General features: G+C 42.6%; 1 protein-coding gene across 1 annotated transcript in view; it reads left to right on the top strand.

Moving 5' to 3' along the window:
* Positions 1–17,544, top strand: part of slc4a11 (solute carrier family 4 member 11) — a 174,017-nt gene that overhangs the window by 111,342 nt on the left and 45,131 nt on the right. Inside the window, exons 6-7 of the mRNA XM_056295854.1 lie at positions 12,841–12,922; positions 13,392–13,515. Of these exons, the coding sequence (XP_056151829.1) occupies positions 12,841–12,922; positions 13,392–13,515 (206 nt within the window). The remainder of the gene's footprint in view (positions 1–12,840; positions 12,923–13,391; positions 13,516–17,544) is intronic.

Genomic DNA, 17,544 nt, shown 5'->3' on the forward strand with positions numbered 1-17,544 from the left:
TTAGTTCACCCAGGTTGTCAGTTGTAGCTTCAAATACACCCCGATCGATGCAGCCAAAACAGTCTTGCAGTTCCTGCTTTGCTTTGCTTGTCCATTTCTTCACTGTTTTAACCACAGGCTTTGCAGATTTTAGTTTCTGCCTGTAGGTTGGAATAAGATGAACCAAACAGTGATCAGAGGCCCCAAAGCTGCCCGAGGGACAAAGTGATATGCATCTTTAAGAATTGTGTAGCAGTGGTCTGGTGTGTTATTTTCCTTGGTGGGACAATTAACATGCTGTCTGTATTTTGGTAGTTCGTGGTTTAATTTTGTTCTTTTAAAGTCCGCAGGGATTATGAAAAGTGAGTCCATATGTTTTTGTTCCAAGTCGGTAATCTGGTCGGCCAGGGTTTGCAGTGTGCCATTCACACTGGCTTGTGGTGAGATGTAAACACCAACCAGGATGAAGGATGAAAACTCCCGTGGTGAATAAAATGGCTTGTCGTTTATGAACAATGATTCCAAGAACACTTCCACATCTGATGTTATTTAAAAAAAACATCGCTTCTATGCACCTTTGCCTTTATGCACTGCCTGTTGACACATATGTCCTATCGGACTTGAACCTTTTTCTTTTTTTTTTTACACTTGTGTTGTCGGCTCTTGACTAGATCCTTGCTTGTGTTGTATTAACTCTCAGATGTACGTCGCTTTGGATAAAAAGCATCTGCTAAATGAAATTATAAATTGTAAATTCGGCTGCAGTATTTACTTAACACTTGACATTTGTACACCAACCTTGTGCTTCTAAGCAACTTCATTACTCCACTGATGAGCTAGTTTCTGATTTTAAGGAATCATGTTTGAATATTCTTGATTCTATTGCACCTTTTAAAGAAAAGAGTGTGAAACAGAACTCCCTGCCTTGGTTTAATGACCATACAAGGGATATTAAAAGGCAATGCGGGAAAGAGGAACGCAAGTCAGAATCAGAATCAACTTTATTGGCCAAGTGTGCCTATGCACACAAGGAATTTGACTCTGGTACACAGCAGCTTCTAGCAATTGACTTGACTTGACTTGTAGACATCACTCACACAAAAAGAGAAAAGAAAAGAAAACAAACAAAAACAGAAGAAACGAATGGAACAACAACAGGGCATTGGAGGCAAGCATGTATGCACAACAGGTATGTTGCTGCTATACAGAGTTTTGTCATGGCTGAGTACTCAACAACCTATGCCCATATATTATACTGTATTGCTTATATACTATGTTGCCCATACACTATACCATATGCCATACTGCAACTCCACAACCTATTATGTCCATATACAATGCTATATATTCCCACTATATACACTATATTATCTTATGTACCAGAAGTATATACTATGTATTCACTTACCATCCACTTCACAACTACATATTATATTATATACCTATGTTACAACCACAAGTGGAAATAGGATAAGCTTATGGTTTCACTAGACACTCTTAAAGAGTTGATGTCCACATATCAGTGAATTGTGAACGATGCCAGGAATTCCTATTTTTCTAACCTAAGTCCTAGCCAGTGTCACAGTGTCCTTTTTCAGACCAGTGACTTTAATAATAATGGATTACATTTTTATAGTGCTTTATCTTGACACCCAGAGCTTCACAGTGACGGGGGGGGGGGGACTCCCTTCAACCACCACCAGTATGTAGCACCACCTGGGTGATGCACGGCAGCCATTTTGCACCAGAACACTCACCACACATCAGCTTGAGGTGGAGAGGGAGGAATCACTGAGCGAATTACATAGGGGGATGATTAGGTGGCCAGATGGAGAGAGCCAGTTTGGGAATTTTGCCAGGACACCGGGGGACCCCCTACTCTTTGCGATAAGTGCCACGGGATCTTTAATGACCACAGTGAGTCAGGACCTTGGTTTTGATTTCTCTTCCGAAGGACGACTTCTCCTACAGCACAGTGTCCCCGTCACTGCACCGGGGCATAGGGATTTTTTTTTTCAGTGATCAATCCCCCTTCCAACCAACTAATAGAAGCCTCCAGTGAATAATGTGATGAGTTCCCCTGTCATTTTTATAAACAAAATAGAGAGGATTAGGCAGCAGATTTCTCCTGAGTCCAGAGACCTTTGTATCGCCTCTGGTCCCCTGCCTGGCTAACACATTTTGAGCGCATCTCTTTGTCAACCTTAGAGGATACCATATTCCACATGAAATCCTCTGCATGCCCCTCAGATATCATCCCTACTACGTTCCTGAAAGAAATGTATAATATCCACAAAATTTTCTGTTGTGATGTGAGCCAAATAAACAAGTGAAATATGAATATTTTGCCCTACTTGTGTTGGAAGTTTGGGATGTACTACCTTTTCACATTTTTTTGGAATATACTCATTTGATTTTGGGTTTAGCACTCCACCGAGAATTCCATTGTTGAAGCGCAACCTCCTTTTCTGATGAAAATATTTGAGAGAGCTGGTCCTAACATTCTAACTATTGTTAATTGCTCGCTGTCTACAGTCATTTCCCTCCATTCTTAAGTAAGCAGTAGTTCAACCTTTGCTTAAGAAACCTAATATAGATACTCTTTTTAAAAATAATTTTCGACCAATGTCTAAACTACCATTTTTATCTAAAATTCTGGAAAAGAGCGTTTCCTCACAACTAATCTCTTTTCTGAATAACAATAACATTTTTGAGGAAATCCATTCAGTCTTATGCTCTACACAGCACCGAAACAGCTCTTGTCAAGTTCATACATGATCTACTGCTCACTGCTGATTCTGGTGACTGTTCAGTTGTAATCGTCCTCGATCTGAGCTCTGCTTTTGACACAGTTGATCATACTCTTAATTAACTGTCTTGAAAAATGGGTTGGCATCAGGGGCTCTTGATTGGTTTCACCTCTATCACACTGATAGAACTTTTTCCGTTGTTACAGGTAAAGCCTCCCCCTCTTCTCCCCCCCCCCCCCCCCCGTGGTGTTACTCAGGGGTCGATTTTGGGTCCCTTGTTGTTTTCAATTTACGTGCTTCCCTTGGGGGGTATCATTCGTAAACACGATGTCCAGGTCCAGTGCTATATGAATGACACTCAGCTTTATGTCCCACTCATACCTGGTGAGGCAGGTAACTTTGTCCATGTGATGTCTTGCTGGCATTATGTGCTGGATGTCTCAGAACTTCCTCCAGCTTAATGCAGCAAAATCTGAGATTCCTCTGTTTATCACCTCAAATGCTATCAGCTCCCTGCAGTCTAATCTTGGCAGCCTGTCCACCAATGTTAACTCTGCTGCCCATAATCTGGGGGTGATTGTTAACCCTAATCTCTTTTGATTGCCGAATAACTAGAGTTGTTCAATCATGTTTTCTTCAGCTGAGGAGCATTGATAACGTTCTGTCCTTCATATCTTTTACAGACATCCATGCATTACAGTCATTGATGTTTTTATTTCTTCATGTTTAGATTACTGTAACTCTCTGTACTCAGAGCTGTGTAAGAAAGCCACTTACCACCTCCAGCTGGTACAAAATGATGTTGCTAGACTTTTAGGCTTTTAGACTTTCTAGGAGACGATACCATATCACAACCATCCTTACTCTCTTGTTTGCCTGTAGTTTTTAGAGTTTGATTTTAGATTTTACAGATAACTTGTGAAGCTTTATAAGGTCAGGCTCCAAGTTACATTGCGGACCCTTTGAGCCTGAGCGTAGCCTGTAATCCTCGGGCCGGGGTCTCCAGTATCACTGAAGGCGACTGGGCTTTTGCTGTCCAGGCCCCTAGGTTGTGGCACTCCCTGCCAGAGAATCTCAGACTAGCAGAATAAGTGACATCTTTTAAGTCTCTTCTCAAAACTCACTTTTATGTAAAAGCTTTTTCGTAGTAGTTTTAGTTTATTTTATGTAATTGTTTCTGTTAACAAATTACTCTTTCCTTTTGCTCCTATGTATGGTGTTACTTGTTAATACTTTTTATTTTATGCCCTTAAAATGTTTTTTTGAGTGTCATTTTTAACCATTTTATTCTTCTCTGCAAAGCACTTTGTAGCCCTGTTTCGAAAAGTGCTATACAAACAAAGTTTATTATTATTTCTTTCACATTTCCTGTTTTACATCCTGTAGAGCCGGGTCCAAACTATGGACCTGAGGCACTATAGGGCAGATGTCGCTTGAGTGACAGTACTTTTCGTAATATGTGGGCTGTTCCGAGTAGGGCGATCTTCTGGACTGCACAGATGTTGATGTTTCCTGGGATACGGTTGGTGAACTTTTCCATTCCCTTCTTCATGAGTCCAAGAGCTCCGATGACCACTCGTATTGTTTCGGTCTTCATTCCCCACATCCTGTTGATTTCAATCTCCAGGTCTTTGTACTTGAGTCAGCTTCTCTGTGACTTTCACTGAGTTGTTTTTTTCGGATGGTATTGTGAGCATGCACCTCTTTTGCTCCCTGTCGTTGATAATTATGTCGGGCTTGTTAGCTTTTATCTCTGTCAGTGTGGATGGGCATGTCCCAGAGGATGGTGACATCATTGTATTCAGTGACCATTTTTGGCTGATGTTCGTACCACTTCTCAGTCGTCCCGATCTTGTAACTCCTGCAGATCTTCCAGTGCAGGTATGCTGCTGCCTTGTTGTGCCTCTGTATATATACTTGGTCTTTGCCAGTTCCAGGCAGCCTGAGACAATGTGGTCGATGGTTTCTTCATACATTCCACAGGTTCTGCATTTTGGATCTGTTGCATCTTTGATGATGCGATGGTGATAGGATCTGGTTGCCAGGCTCGGGTCTTGTGCAGCGATTATCAGGCCCTCCGTCTCTGCTTTCAGCCCGGTGCTCCTCAGCCACTGGTGTGTCTTTTGGTCCACGTCTGCGTCTTTCATTCTTTTTGGGTACATCCCGTGCATTGCTTTGTCCTCCCTGGTTTTTTGCAGTTGCCACTGGCCATGATGTTTTGCCTTCTGCTTCACTTGTTTGGCATAGATGGTAGTTGCCTCATTTTCTGTTGGTGGGGTTTCTGGGACATCAAGCTCTTTCTTGAATTGTGCAGCTTCTTTATTGATGGAGTAGATGTGATGTTTTACTATTCGGAGGAATGGATCATCTGTTTTTGTCAGGTATTCATCCAGCCCGATAGTGGTAGTCTTGAAGGTCCGTTCGAGTTGGACTAGGCCTCGTCCTCCTGAATCTCTTGGTAGGTACAGCCTGTCATCATCTGCTTTCGGGTGAAAGCAGATGTCGACATGTTGTTTTTTCTTTTTTTCCTTTTTTATTATTATTATTATTATTAAAATAATTTTCAGGAACAGCTCTCTAACGCCATCTGATCTGATATTAGAAATTAATGTTATTTCACTTGTTTCCTATTAACTTATTTCAACCATTTTCTGAACTCAAATGCTGTTTTGCTGATACCAGTGGATCGATCTCCTGTATTCCTTTCTACTTTTTGAAAAGACTCAAACACTTAATGGAGACAGTTGTAAAAATGATGATGATGATGATGATGGTGGTGACAAATGTAATAGCATTGATAACAATAAAGATATAAAACAAAAATTATGGTGATGGCCGGCTGATTGTTGATGCTAATAATCTTTAATTATTAACCTCTCTTCTGTGATAGCATTAGCAGAATTTGCGCTATATGTTGTCGACACCGTGCTTTCCATGATTGTGTGTCTTTGTGATGGCTGTACCATAATTTCCCCCTAAATTGCTGTCACCTTTGGTCAGTCTATCTGGCTCTCCACTTTACATCTATTTGCATAATCCTTCCATTTTGTGTATTCCTTTTTTTAATTTGTTTTTTCTTGTCAGCTGAAATCAAACACTGGAATATTCACAGACACATACACTCACCGGCCACTTTATTAGGCACACCTGTCCAACTGCTCGTTAATGCAAATTTCTAATCAGCCAATCACATGGCAGCAACTCAATGCATTTAGGCATGTAGACATGGTCAAGACGATCTGCTGCAGTTCAAACCGAGCATCAGAATGGGGAAGAAAGGTGATTTAAGTGACTTTGAACGTGGCATGGTTGTTGGTGCCAGATGGGCTGGTCTGAGTATTTCAGAAACTGCTGATCTACTGGGATTTTCACGCACAACCATCTCTAGGGTTTACAGAGAATGGTCCGAAAAAGAGAAAATATCCAGTGGGCGGCAGTTCTGTGGGCGAAAATGCCTTGTTGATGCCAGAGGTCAGAGGAGAATGGCCAGACTGGTTCGAGCTGACAGAAAGGCAACAGTAACTCAAATAACCACTCATTACAACCGAGGTATGCAGAAGAGCATCTCTGAACGCACAACACGTCGAACCTTGAGGCAGATGGGCTACAGCAGCAGAAGACCACACCGGGTGCCACTCCTGTCAGCTAAGAACAGGAAACTGAGGCTACAATTCGCACAGGCTCACCAAAATTGGACAATAGAAGATTGGAAAAACGTTGCCTGGTCTGATGAGTCTCGATTTCTGCTGCGACATTCGGATGGTAGGGTCAGAATTTGGCGTCAACAACATGAAAGCATGGATCCATCCTGCCTTGTATCAACGGTTCAGGCTGGTGGTGGTGGTGTAATGGTGTGGGGGATATTTTCTTGGCACACTTTGGGCCCCTTAGTACCAACTGAGCATCGTTTCAACGCCACAGCCTACCTGAGTATTGTTGCTGACCATGTCCATCCCTTTATGACCACAGTGTTCTCATCTTCTGATGGCTACTTCCAGCAGGATAACGCGCCATGTCATAAAGCTCGAATCATCTCAGACTGGTTTCTTGAACATGACAATGAGTTCACTGTACTCAAATGGCCTCCACAATCACCAGATCTCAATCCAATAGAGCACCTTTGGGATGTGGTGGACCGGGAGATTCGCATCATGGATGTGCAGCCGACAAATCTGCAGCAACTGCGTGATGCTATCATGTCAATATGGACCAAACTCTCTGAGGAATGTTTCCAGTACCTTGTTGAATCTATGCCACGAAGGATTAAGGCAGTTCTGAAGGCAAAAGGGGGTCCAACCCGGTACTAGCAAGGTGTACCTAATAAAGTGGCCAGTGAGTGTATGTGTAATTGTGAAAAGGCAAAGTGTTTGGGAGGGTATACTTAACACAGGATGCTCATAATCTTGTGTGGTAAAAAGTATTGCAGTTATCCCGCGGGGAAGCAAAAAAAGATAGCAAGTAAGGCGTTGAACTTTTTTCAGCCGACATAGTATTTATCCACTGTCCTTCATGAACGTCTGATTTAAAAACCTATTAAAAGTATGTTGTGTAAATACATGAGACATTCGCTCGTGAGAAAATGAGCATTGTTTTCTTCAGTCCTGGAGAAGAATCTCCCCGTTGGCTGATGCTTGTTTCTCATCTGAGAACAGCGATATGTTTTGAAGGTTATTCCCTCGGTTCACACGGGGAAGAAGCTGTGTATTTCCAAATCATCTGTGCATGCTTCTCTCATTTATAATAATGAATCTCTCCAAGGCAGGCTGCGTGACGTTTTCACTATGGAAAATCTCCCAGTGACAGTCTGCAAGAATGATGGGAATATTAAACTGAAACCATTAATGCATGCGCTTTAATATGTAAAAAAAAAAAAAAAAGATCACCACACATGTCATTGTCCTCATCCTGATTTCTTCATTGAAATCTTTGGGTTCCTCTGCCATCAGTGGTATAATCAACATTGTGATAATAGCCTGTGGACTGTAATCAAGATAAGCTCTCTGCTGTGCCTAACAAAGACGAGACAGTGAAGGATCTTCTCTGTAAAATGATATTTAATATGCATGAGGTAGAGGAGACCAGGAAATGAAGCTTCTGGTCAGCAGAGATATTTATGTGGGTGCCTGTGAATGACTAAGTGCCTATGTGTGTGTGTGCGCGCGCGCGCGCGTGTGTGTGTGCGTGCACTTATTGTGTGCAGGTGCATGTATTTGCTCGAGTACTGTGTGCGGACTCGCATGTACAGAATCCAAACCGCTTGCCTACTGATCACTGTTTGTATTCAGTCCTGCTGATGGAATGTGACCTAACTCAATCTCTTGTCTCTCCTCCCAATTCTCCCTCCCCTTCCTCCGTCTCCCGCCTGCGCAGACAAATCGCAGAGTTTCGTTTTCTTTGATGACGGTAAGCTGTGCTAATACGATGGAAATGTAAGCGTCGGCCGGCGTCAGGCCATCATCAGTGACTTGTTTCTGTACCAATCACCGTCAGTATGCACTGTATGTCCATCAAACACCCCACCACCACCACCACCACCTGCCAGGACTGGGTTGATCCATTGAGTCATCAAATGATTCCAGACACTAGCAATCCCCTTTGGTGTCACAGATATTGATGGCTCTTCAGCCGCCCCTCAAATCAAGGTCCTATTCGATCGGCCGACCCGTCTTCTGATAACATTATCGCACATCCGTGGAAAACTTGGGATGCAGCTGACAAGGTGGTTTCTTTTGAAGAGCTCCAAACTGAACTATTCAGTAATTGTAGGGAAAAAAAATGTGTACGAACAAACCGATTAACAGCACAAAACTAAAATGAATTGTAATGGTTTCTAATTACTATAAAGTAGGGTTGTCACGATACCAAAACTGCAATACAAGTTAAGATTTTGATATTCGATACGTTGTGATACCATGGCAAATAAAGAATCAACACAACATTCCACAGATTATATAAAAACTGTTTTTATTGAACAATTTCTGCTGGCCAGAATAGAAAAAAGTATATTTATACAACTAAAAAAACATTTCTTTTCAATATAGCCAAACAATATTTCTGTGCAATTGAAAAATGATATCATGAAATAGTATCAGTCGCTACTTCGGCAAAAGTATAGTACAGTATATTTGAGGGGTTGCTTGCATGCAAACTGCAGAATAGAGGCGCCCGTGTAACCTGGCCCGCCAGCTGAATCTCGCTCAAGTGAAAGTTGATTTGCTGACCAGGCTCGAATGTGCCGCACACTGGACTTTGGTATTGTTATGAAATTTGAGAGTCGATAGTCGAAAAGTTGATATTTTTGACAACCCTACTATGAAGTACTTTGGGGACTCTTAAGTCCCCGTTTGCTCTCTATATTCCCAGGGAAATCAAGTGATTTAATTCAAGTGGTCATTCTTCCACATTGGTGGTGTTAACAGTTTGGACTACATCTGTGTATACAAATTGCTTGACGCTGATATGGCCACATACAGCGTTGCTCCACCAGGCATCAGTTATTATGTAAAGGAGCAGGAGATTAGGCCCAGCAATTTCTTCAGATAACAAGATTGCACCATCAACCCAGTCCTAGTGACCCTCTCACCCCCCCGCCCCCCACCAGCATAGCACCTGTGCACTGCGTTGTGATTAGCTGTGACAGAAAATGCCCCATCTAAGTGCCCTGTCTCTCCGCTGTCATATAGAGCCCTCCTACATTTGAATCACCTCCCTCAATGTGCCCTGTACCTCCCATGCTTTGAAGGGAACGTTTCATTTCCCATTATTCGCACTTGCGTGTGTGTGTGTGTGTGTGTGTGTGTGTGTGTGTTTGTGTTTGTGTTTGTATTTGTGTGGACCATTGGTTTAGGTCAAAGCTAATATTAAAGGTGGCACAAGATCAGGTGACTTTTTGAGGTCACTTGTAAGCATAATGCAGAGTTCCACCACCCCAAAAAAAAGGGTAATGGTCCTTTTTCCATGGTGACACAACCGCACAAGGAGCCCCTTCCAGGAATCGCTCTTTTTAATGTGCTGGCACATGCCAACGGATGCTGTGCTTTATTGTCATGGGGGTCCACTAGCCTGTCAGCTGGAAGGAACACTACCATCAGTATTACATGGACCTGTTTTTGTGGCTTACCAGCAGCTCCCCTACCACCCCTCCCCTTTACTTTTTTTGGGAAACAGTTTGCTCAGTCCTCACAGCAAATAAAGATGCTTTCCAGTAGTTTTTATTTACGTCTTTTTTCTTCCGTTGTTTTTTGATTGGACTGAGGTGTGTGGATAATGCAATGTAAGAAAGTGTCTAGAACTTCAGAGAGATCAAAAAGAGGGGGCACATTTTTTCCCCCGCCACATTTCCACTGAAGTCTGTCATGTTTGATATGCCTTGTGCGATGGTGTTTGTGGAATCTCTTTTTGTGCTGGTCCGTTTTTTTTTCTTCTTCTTCTTCTTTGTGTGGAAACAGCGGTGTTTATGCATGAAAAAATGATGAAACTATTCGAAATCTGCACCTGGAAGATGGGTCAGGTAGGAAATGCACTGATCCTAATGAGATGGACTATCACTCAAGAGGCTGTGCCTGCTCAGTTCAGTCAAGATGACTCGTTTAATATTATTTTGTCAAGTTAAGCTTAGCATAGTTGGTGCTATTCTTTGCCCGCTGAGCAACAGAGGATGTTCAAATGGCAGGTTTGGGGGGTTGAAGTAGGTGATTTTGTGAAAGCTAAAGCTTCACGGGGGTGGGGGTTTGCTCTCCCAGATGGTCATTTCACATTAGCCACTTATGTAAGACCACAGGCCTTAGCAAAACCACACACAAGGCCTGACCCCCCCCCACACACACAAAACCCCTCCTTTTTTTGTCTGTATTAAATCTTTCTTTTTCCCTGTCTGTCACTCTTGTGCTTTTTATATGGGTCCTCTTCCCCTCTCTCTCTCTCTCTCTCTCTCTCATCTTTGTCATTCCTAATCCATCTCTTGTTTTCCTTACATACTTTTATAACGTCTCTTTCACTCTTATTCTTCCATTGCTTTGTTTTGCTCCCTCTTCCTGTCTCCATCTCTCTCCCTACTTCTGTCTCCATCTCTGTCTCTCAGTCGCCATCTCTCCCTGCTTCTGTCTCCATTTCTCTGTCTCTCCATTTCTCAGTCTCCATCTCTCTCTGACGTCAATGAGAAATTGGATGGTTTTTGATTATTACATGCCTGTCAGGCTTACTGTTATTAATTGAACTGATTCTCAGTCCATCTCCTTCACTTTTATGTCTGTCCCCTTTCTGACTCTATCTCTCTCTATTTCTTTCTCCTTCCCTCCATTTCTTTCTTTTCGCCATCACTCTCTTTCTGTCTGTCTCTCTCTGTCTTTCCCATATTGTATGTTGTTGTCTCTCTCTGTGTCTTTCTGTCTCCATCTCTCTCTCATTTCTGTCTCTTGTCTAACTCTCATTTTCTATGTCTATCTGTGCTTTTCTCTTGATGTCATTCTCTCTGCACATCTCCTTCTCTGTCTCCTCCTGACTTTCACTCTGTTCCTTTGTTTGTGTCTCCCTGGTTTTTCCCTTTCCTTCCACTTCTCTCTCTCTCGCTGTCTCTCCCTCTCTGTTGGTCTGCATGTTTGCCCCCCCCCCAATATTCTCTCCTCCCCTGCTCCCTCACTCTTAGCACTGTGATACTGTTGTCATGGTGACGCCCATCATTTTCTGGCATGAATGAAGGATGCCTTATTGATGAGACGGCATGGCGGCTGGAAAGACAGTGAGAGGGAGACAGAAAGACAGTCAGATAGAAAGACAATCAGGGAGAAAGAGGATGGAAAGAAGGGGCGGATAGAAACCCAGCGATAGTGAAAAACATGGTCCCTGCTGCTTATCATACAATACATTTTCTCTGTGTAATTTTGTTTAATCAGAAGCTGTAGAAGAGATGGACAATATCAAACAAATCCAAGAATTCAGTGCTGAGGGGGTTTGAAATGAGAACGGGGGTCTGTGGTTCCAAAGAGTACCCCCTGCCAGCAGAAAAACAACAGCAATAAAACAAAAAACAAAACTTGACTTTGCGATGCTCGCGGCTTGTGAAGGGAGAATTGTTGTTGAGGCAGCAGGGAAACACCTCCACTGACACAGAGCGGTTGCCTTTGTTTTAGTAATGTCTGCCATGTCACTACAAAAGCATGATGAAATAGTTTGTCAGATTGCCGACCATGTACGTTGGCGTTCCTTCTGGCTTCAGATGGCCATAGTTAGTAGCTCATCAAGGTGTTTGCTTGCAAACAGCACGGACTGGCATTGCTGTCTTAAAAGCGGAGGAAGAGCCCATTAGGCACTTTGGTATGGACGTCACACTGAGGAGCATGGTACCAGCCAGTAAAGCACTGTACTGCTTTAATAGTCTAGCCGTCTATCTGACGTGCTCATACTAGGTGTCGAAAAAATAACAAAGCCTTTTGGTTTATTTATTTATTAGATTATTGGTTTTTGCAGGTTTGTCACAGGAAAGGGAATATTAAAGGGACGTATGGGTTGTGGAGGGGGGGGGGTGACAATTGGAACCCACAACATTGCATTTTGGCCTAAGCCATTGTGTTACGAACAAGTAATTAACATAGTGGTTGAGAATAACAATTATATATTTATAGCATGTTTTTTAGTACAGCTAAATATATGACCAAGCCACCCGCCATTACTTGAACTAATGGCTTTGGAAGAGAAATAACTCATATCAGGTTACAATCAGTGAATAGAAGTCAGGTCTGACTATGGCCGGACTCGGCAAAGCAGCAATAATTGGCAATGCTGTCCTCGGGAGGGGGCGGAGTCGGCTTGTGTTCGTCATATGAATGCGTCTCTGTGTGTGTCGGAAAAAGCAGTGGTTCGGCCTGGATTCGCCTTGTCACGAAAGAGGCGAGGCGTCTCGTTTGAGACTGCCGGCCGGAGAGACGCAGTTGGCGAACGCATGCAGTACGAGGGTGGGTGTTTGAATTAAAATAGGGGGCAATTGGCCACTAAATTGGGAGAAAAAAGGGAAAAATCAGAAATAATTTTTTTTTAAAAAGTCAATGAGAATAACAAAAATGTCAATACTGTGACACTGATATTTAGCTGCTGTCCTCTGACCTTTTCTGTGCAGTTCATCTGCTTTCGGAGACCATCCAGGGAGTGACAGCTACAGCCACAGGAATCCAGTACCAGCAGTCATGGCTCTGTATCCTGTAAGTTCTGTGTGTGTGTGTGTGTGTGTGTGTGTGTGTGTGTGTGTGTGTGTGTGTGTGTGTGTGTGTGTGTGTGTGTGTGTGTGTGTGTGTGTGTGTGTGTGTGTGTGTGTGTGTGTGGATCGTTTCTATAAACTGTTTTTCATGACATTTGAATCCTGTTGAGATTTTACATTCATTCTGCTCATGCAAACAAGGCATTCAGTCTGCATTTGCACACCCGTGTACACATGCCTTTCAGCGCATGCCTGACTGCATGAAAGGTGAACTTGCACTTCCCCACCGCATGACTTGTCTACCTCCAAACTGTTGCTGCAGGGGCAAACATGCAGACAGACAGAGAGAGAGAGAGAGAGAGGTTAATCTATGGAAATGAAGGCCCCTGCCTGTGAGGTGAGAAAATTTGTAAACCCCCCCCCTTCCTCCACCCTTCTCTGTCTCTCCTTTCCTCCCTCCCTTTGCTTTCCAGCTGCAACGTGAAGAGTCTGCAGAGGCGTCATGTGTGCATCTCCCGCCTAGAGAGGCCGCAGAACTGGGGAGAGAATTGCTGCGAGGTCCGCTACGTGATCCTGATCCTGGCCCCGCTCAAAATGGTAACTCCTGCCTGCCCCACTACCATCCAACCCACACCCCCTACCATCTGAATGGTGTTGATAAAAGAAGATGATTTATCTCTTGTCTTTTTGGGATTGTTAAAGCACTGGTGTGATCGTTTATTGGGTCGTTCATTGTTCGTTTAATTGCTTGTTTTTTTGGGCAGTTTATTTGTAGAGGGTGACATGACCTGTGAGGTTATGACTCACACTTGGTTCAGATCCCCGCTTTTCTTGAGAAAACACAGTCGAGGAATGAATAACTCCAACTCTGCCCCAATGGCTATTGTCTAGTGCCTCCAGTAAGGCTCATAACTGCTGATAAATTCAGCAGACATTGCTCTGTCCCCGGTAGTGAAAGACTGGTTGTACTGTGCAGCTCACTTGGGTGAGTGAATGTGAAGTGGGGCTTTTTTTCTCTCTTTTTTGATGGCAAGAATTATTACTGCTATCCCTCATTTTTCCCAGTAAAAATATATCAGGAGGGGTATGTTGGCTGGAGGGACCGAGCTAAGTAAAACTCTACAATTCCATACGATCAATGCAGGCATCCTACCACCAGTGAGCTTGTAAATCACAGATTCTTTTTTTTTTATTTTTTTGGATTCCCCCCCCCCCTTTTCACCCCACTCTTCAGAGCCATCCTGGTCGCTGCTCGACCCCCTCTGCCGATCTGGGGAGGGCTGCAGACTACCACATGCCTCCTCCGATACATGTGGAGTCACCAGCTGCTTAAATTACAGTGCATTGATACTACATGATGCACATGAACACAGTCACACATGCAAATTCTTACATGTATACAAGCGCATACACATACATGTAGTTCACACTCTTACATACAGACAGTTACACACACAGACATAGACAGTTGCAATCACACCGGCATTAATAAAGGCACACACGCAAACATCTGTCTGGCCAATCCACCACCATCAAACCCTGGAACAGCTATAATTGGTGACATTTCACCTTTTCTTTTTGGCTTCTTTGGGTTTTTGCACGATAGCGTCTCTGTCTGCACTCTGCATGCCAGTCTTGAAGCTACCAATCAAACTTCAATTAATCCTGGCCCCAAGTGCACAAAAGGCATTTGTTTTTGTCTGTTGCATCTGAATGTGATGGTTTCTTTTAGAGAGATTTATGAGGGTGAGGCTTAATAGTGCTGCAAAAATCATAATCGCTTTCATAATAACGAGGCACGATGGCGAAAGGATGGTCTAATGACTAATGAGACAACCTTGCGACTGAAAAGACATGGGTTTGATCCCTGTGGCAGTTAGTGTGTGTCTATCAACAGCCTTTTGCTGTTGCTGTTATTGCTCACTGTTTGTATGTTTTCCTGGATTAGAGCAGCAGAAATATCACCAGTATTTACTATTCTAATCTGAAAGATACCCCCTGTTCAGTAAGTCCTTTCGAACTTGCCCACTTAGATTTTTAGACATTTATGACTGATACTCTTCCACTGATATTTTTAGATACTTGTATTTTTGTCCGCTTTAAAATGTTGTGTTCATGTCCTCGTGTTTAATTTTTGATCATCCCACCATCACAATTCCCGAGTAAGTGCAAATTTACCCGACTGTCTCGAAAACTTGAACTTGCACTAAGTGTTCCTGTATTGAACTGATTATATAATATTTGGAGTTTGTCTTGTTTTGGTCAGGATCGCAAGTGCAGCAGGGTGTTGGAATGATGTCTTGGCAGCAGGTTGATTTTTTTTTTCCCAGCTTTTATTTATCCAGTGAAGATTAGCTTAAATGTACATGCTCTTCCTTTCAGCAATAGCCTGCTTGACACTCAGCCAGTTGTCAGTGTCACCCCACTGTCCTGCAGAGCACTTTATTAAAGGAAAAGTAAACACATGGTAAAATACAGTTAGGGAGGTCATTTTGTAATAAACTAAAAGTTTGTTTGAATCGTTGAAAAATAAAGACCTCATACAACTAAGATACTCAAGTCAGTTTTTAGGTGGAATTGACATTGTCATAGGCGCTGCCATTGAATTGCCTGTGTAAATGCTCTGGCATCACGTAGGCTCCACACACGGCTAGTCAGACTTGACGTATTGGTCTTAGGCCATCACATTGAACATTTTTTTTACACAATTTTGCACTTAAGGAAGCTGGTAATTAATTTCTGCCTCTCGAGTTACTTTCTATCATCTATGCCTGTGGAAATTGACTTCGTCTTATGCGTTTTACTGCTTCTGTGCTGAAGAGTGACGCTGGTGGAATTGCTCAGCATTGAATCTGTGATGGCATGCATCGATCGCTCTTCCAGCAGATTGTGTGGTGCCTCCTAGTGGCATTAGAGCAGTAATACCACAACGCTCACAACTTTCTCTTATATGGTCAGAAATGCCTGAAACTATCTACATTTTCTACCCTTTCAAGATCGTGGAACAGGTGCCCCTTAAACAGCAGGTCAGAGTATTGATCAGGTAATTACATCCCCCTGATACTTCACAGTCAATCTGAAAATTTTTAACAGTGAGCCTCCACTCACTTGTCTGACCAGCAGACAGTCTACTGCTCTACCGGTGGGGAATTCCATGCCTTGTACAGAGACCCCTTAGATCATTGTGGATTCATCCTTTCAGGTTTGGCGGAAATTCAATTAACGTTTTCTCCCTGTGACAAAGAGCTTACAGGCTTTACTCATTCTATTTGCTACAGCTGCTGTTGTTTATGCTCAGCCTGCCTATCCTGGCCCTGCCACAACCTGGCCAACAGCCCCCTCTGCCCCCCCCCCCACACACACACACAACATGTCAGGGTTGTTATCATCATCACCCTGTTACACCTTGCGATGTGTGACATTGTCATTTGTGACAGACGTGGGATTATTGACAGGAGCCCCACCAGTCACTGAGCTCAGCAGCTGCCCAAAGCGAGCCAAAAAATCTTCAGCCTAAATTTGAAGAGAAGGGAACAAAATATTTATAATTATCATTTATTTGGTACCAAAACAATGCAAGCCATTTTTGTTGAAGGCCCTCTGAAAGTGCAATATAATTCCACCCAATAAGAAACGGAGTACAGGTTCTGTATGCAAAGTTGTGGTTTTGTCATAGTTGTTTGAATTCTTATTTGTATACAGAAAAATAATGTCTAAGATTTTGATACAAGTATTGATAGTATGTGACAGTTAAACTGGAGGTTTGGATGGAATTTGTAAAAGTTTTAGGTTTGTATTGCTAGTGAATGCCTGAGTAAAACAGATTGATAGAGCAAATTTAGAAAGCACTTAAAAACATATTTCTCCATCTAATAGTCAAACTATGTGAGAATTTATGGATACTATGATTCAGTTTCAAGGTAAAAAAAAAAGACAGTGACAACTACTACTGCAAGTATACCCCAGGCTGTGTCCAAAACCATTTTCTAGAATACAGCATATTAAAACACTACCAGTACATACTACATAATTCATACTCAAATAGTAAGTAAACATATTATTTTTAATAGACTGCTTACACTACAGTATACTTAAACAGCATATCGTACTTCTGAATGACCCACTTACAAAAATCCCCTCATTCTAACTCTGCTTCACCGAATTGTATCATTAACAAAAAAACAAAAAAACTGACAAAAAGAACGCTAATGCGTCCTACATCTTACCACAGTTTTGCCTCAGAGGTAGATATTACCAGGGTGGGTTTTAACAGAATACAAGTACCTGTTTGTTGTAGATATAAACAATTCATTCGGATAGATGAACATCTGTGCATGTAAATGTGGCTGCTGTTGGCCTAAGCACGAGCTGACATGAAAATTGAAAACCAAATGAAAATAAATTGTCTTTTGACAAGTAGTCTTAGGCTGCAGACTGCAATTCAGCAAGTGTAAAACACAAAGAAAACATCTAATTTGCCACAATAGATTTACTCTGTGCACCACAGTTTATCTAGGGCTTTCCTGCAGGTGTGTGTGTCTGCATGCAATTCCAATGTATAGCCTGTATTAGTGCTTCTTTGTCATAGCCTGTTTCTCATTCATGCAACATGATGATAATAGTGGC

The sequence above is a fragment of the Lampris incognitus genome, chromosome 16 (assembly GCF_029633865.1).
Source record: "Lampris incognitus isolate fLamInc1 chromosome 16, fLamInc1.hap2, whole genome shotgun sequence".
NCBI lineage: Eukaryota > Metazoa > Chordata > Actinopteri > Lampriformes > Lampridae > Lampris > Lampris incognitus.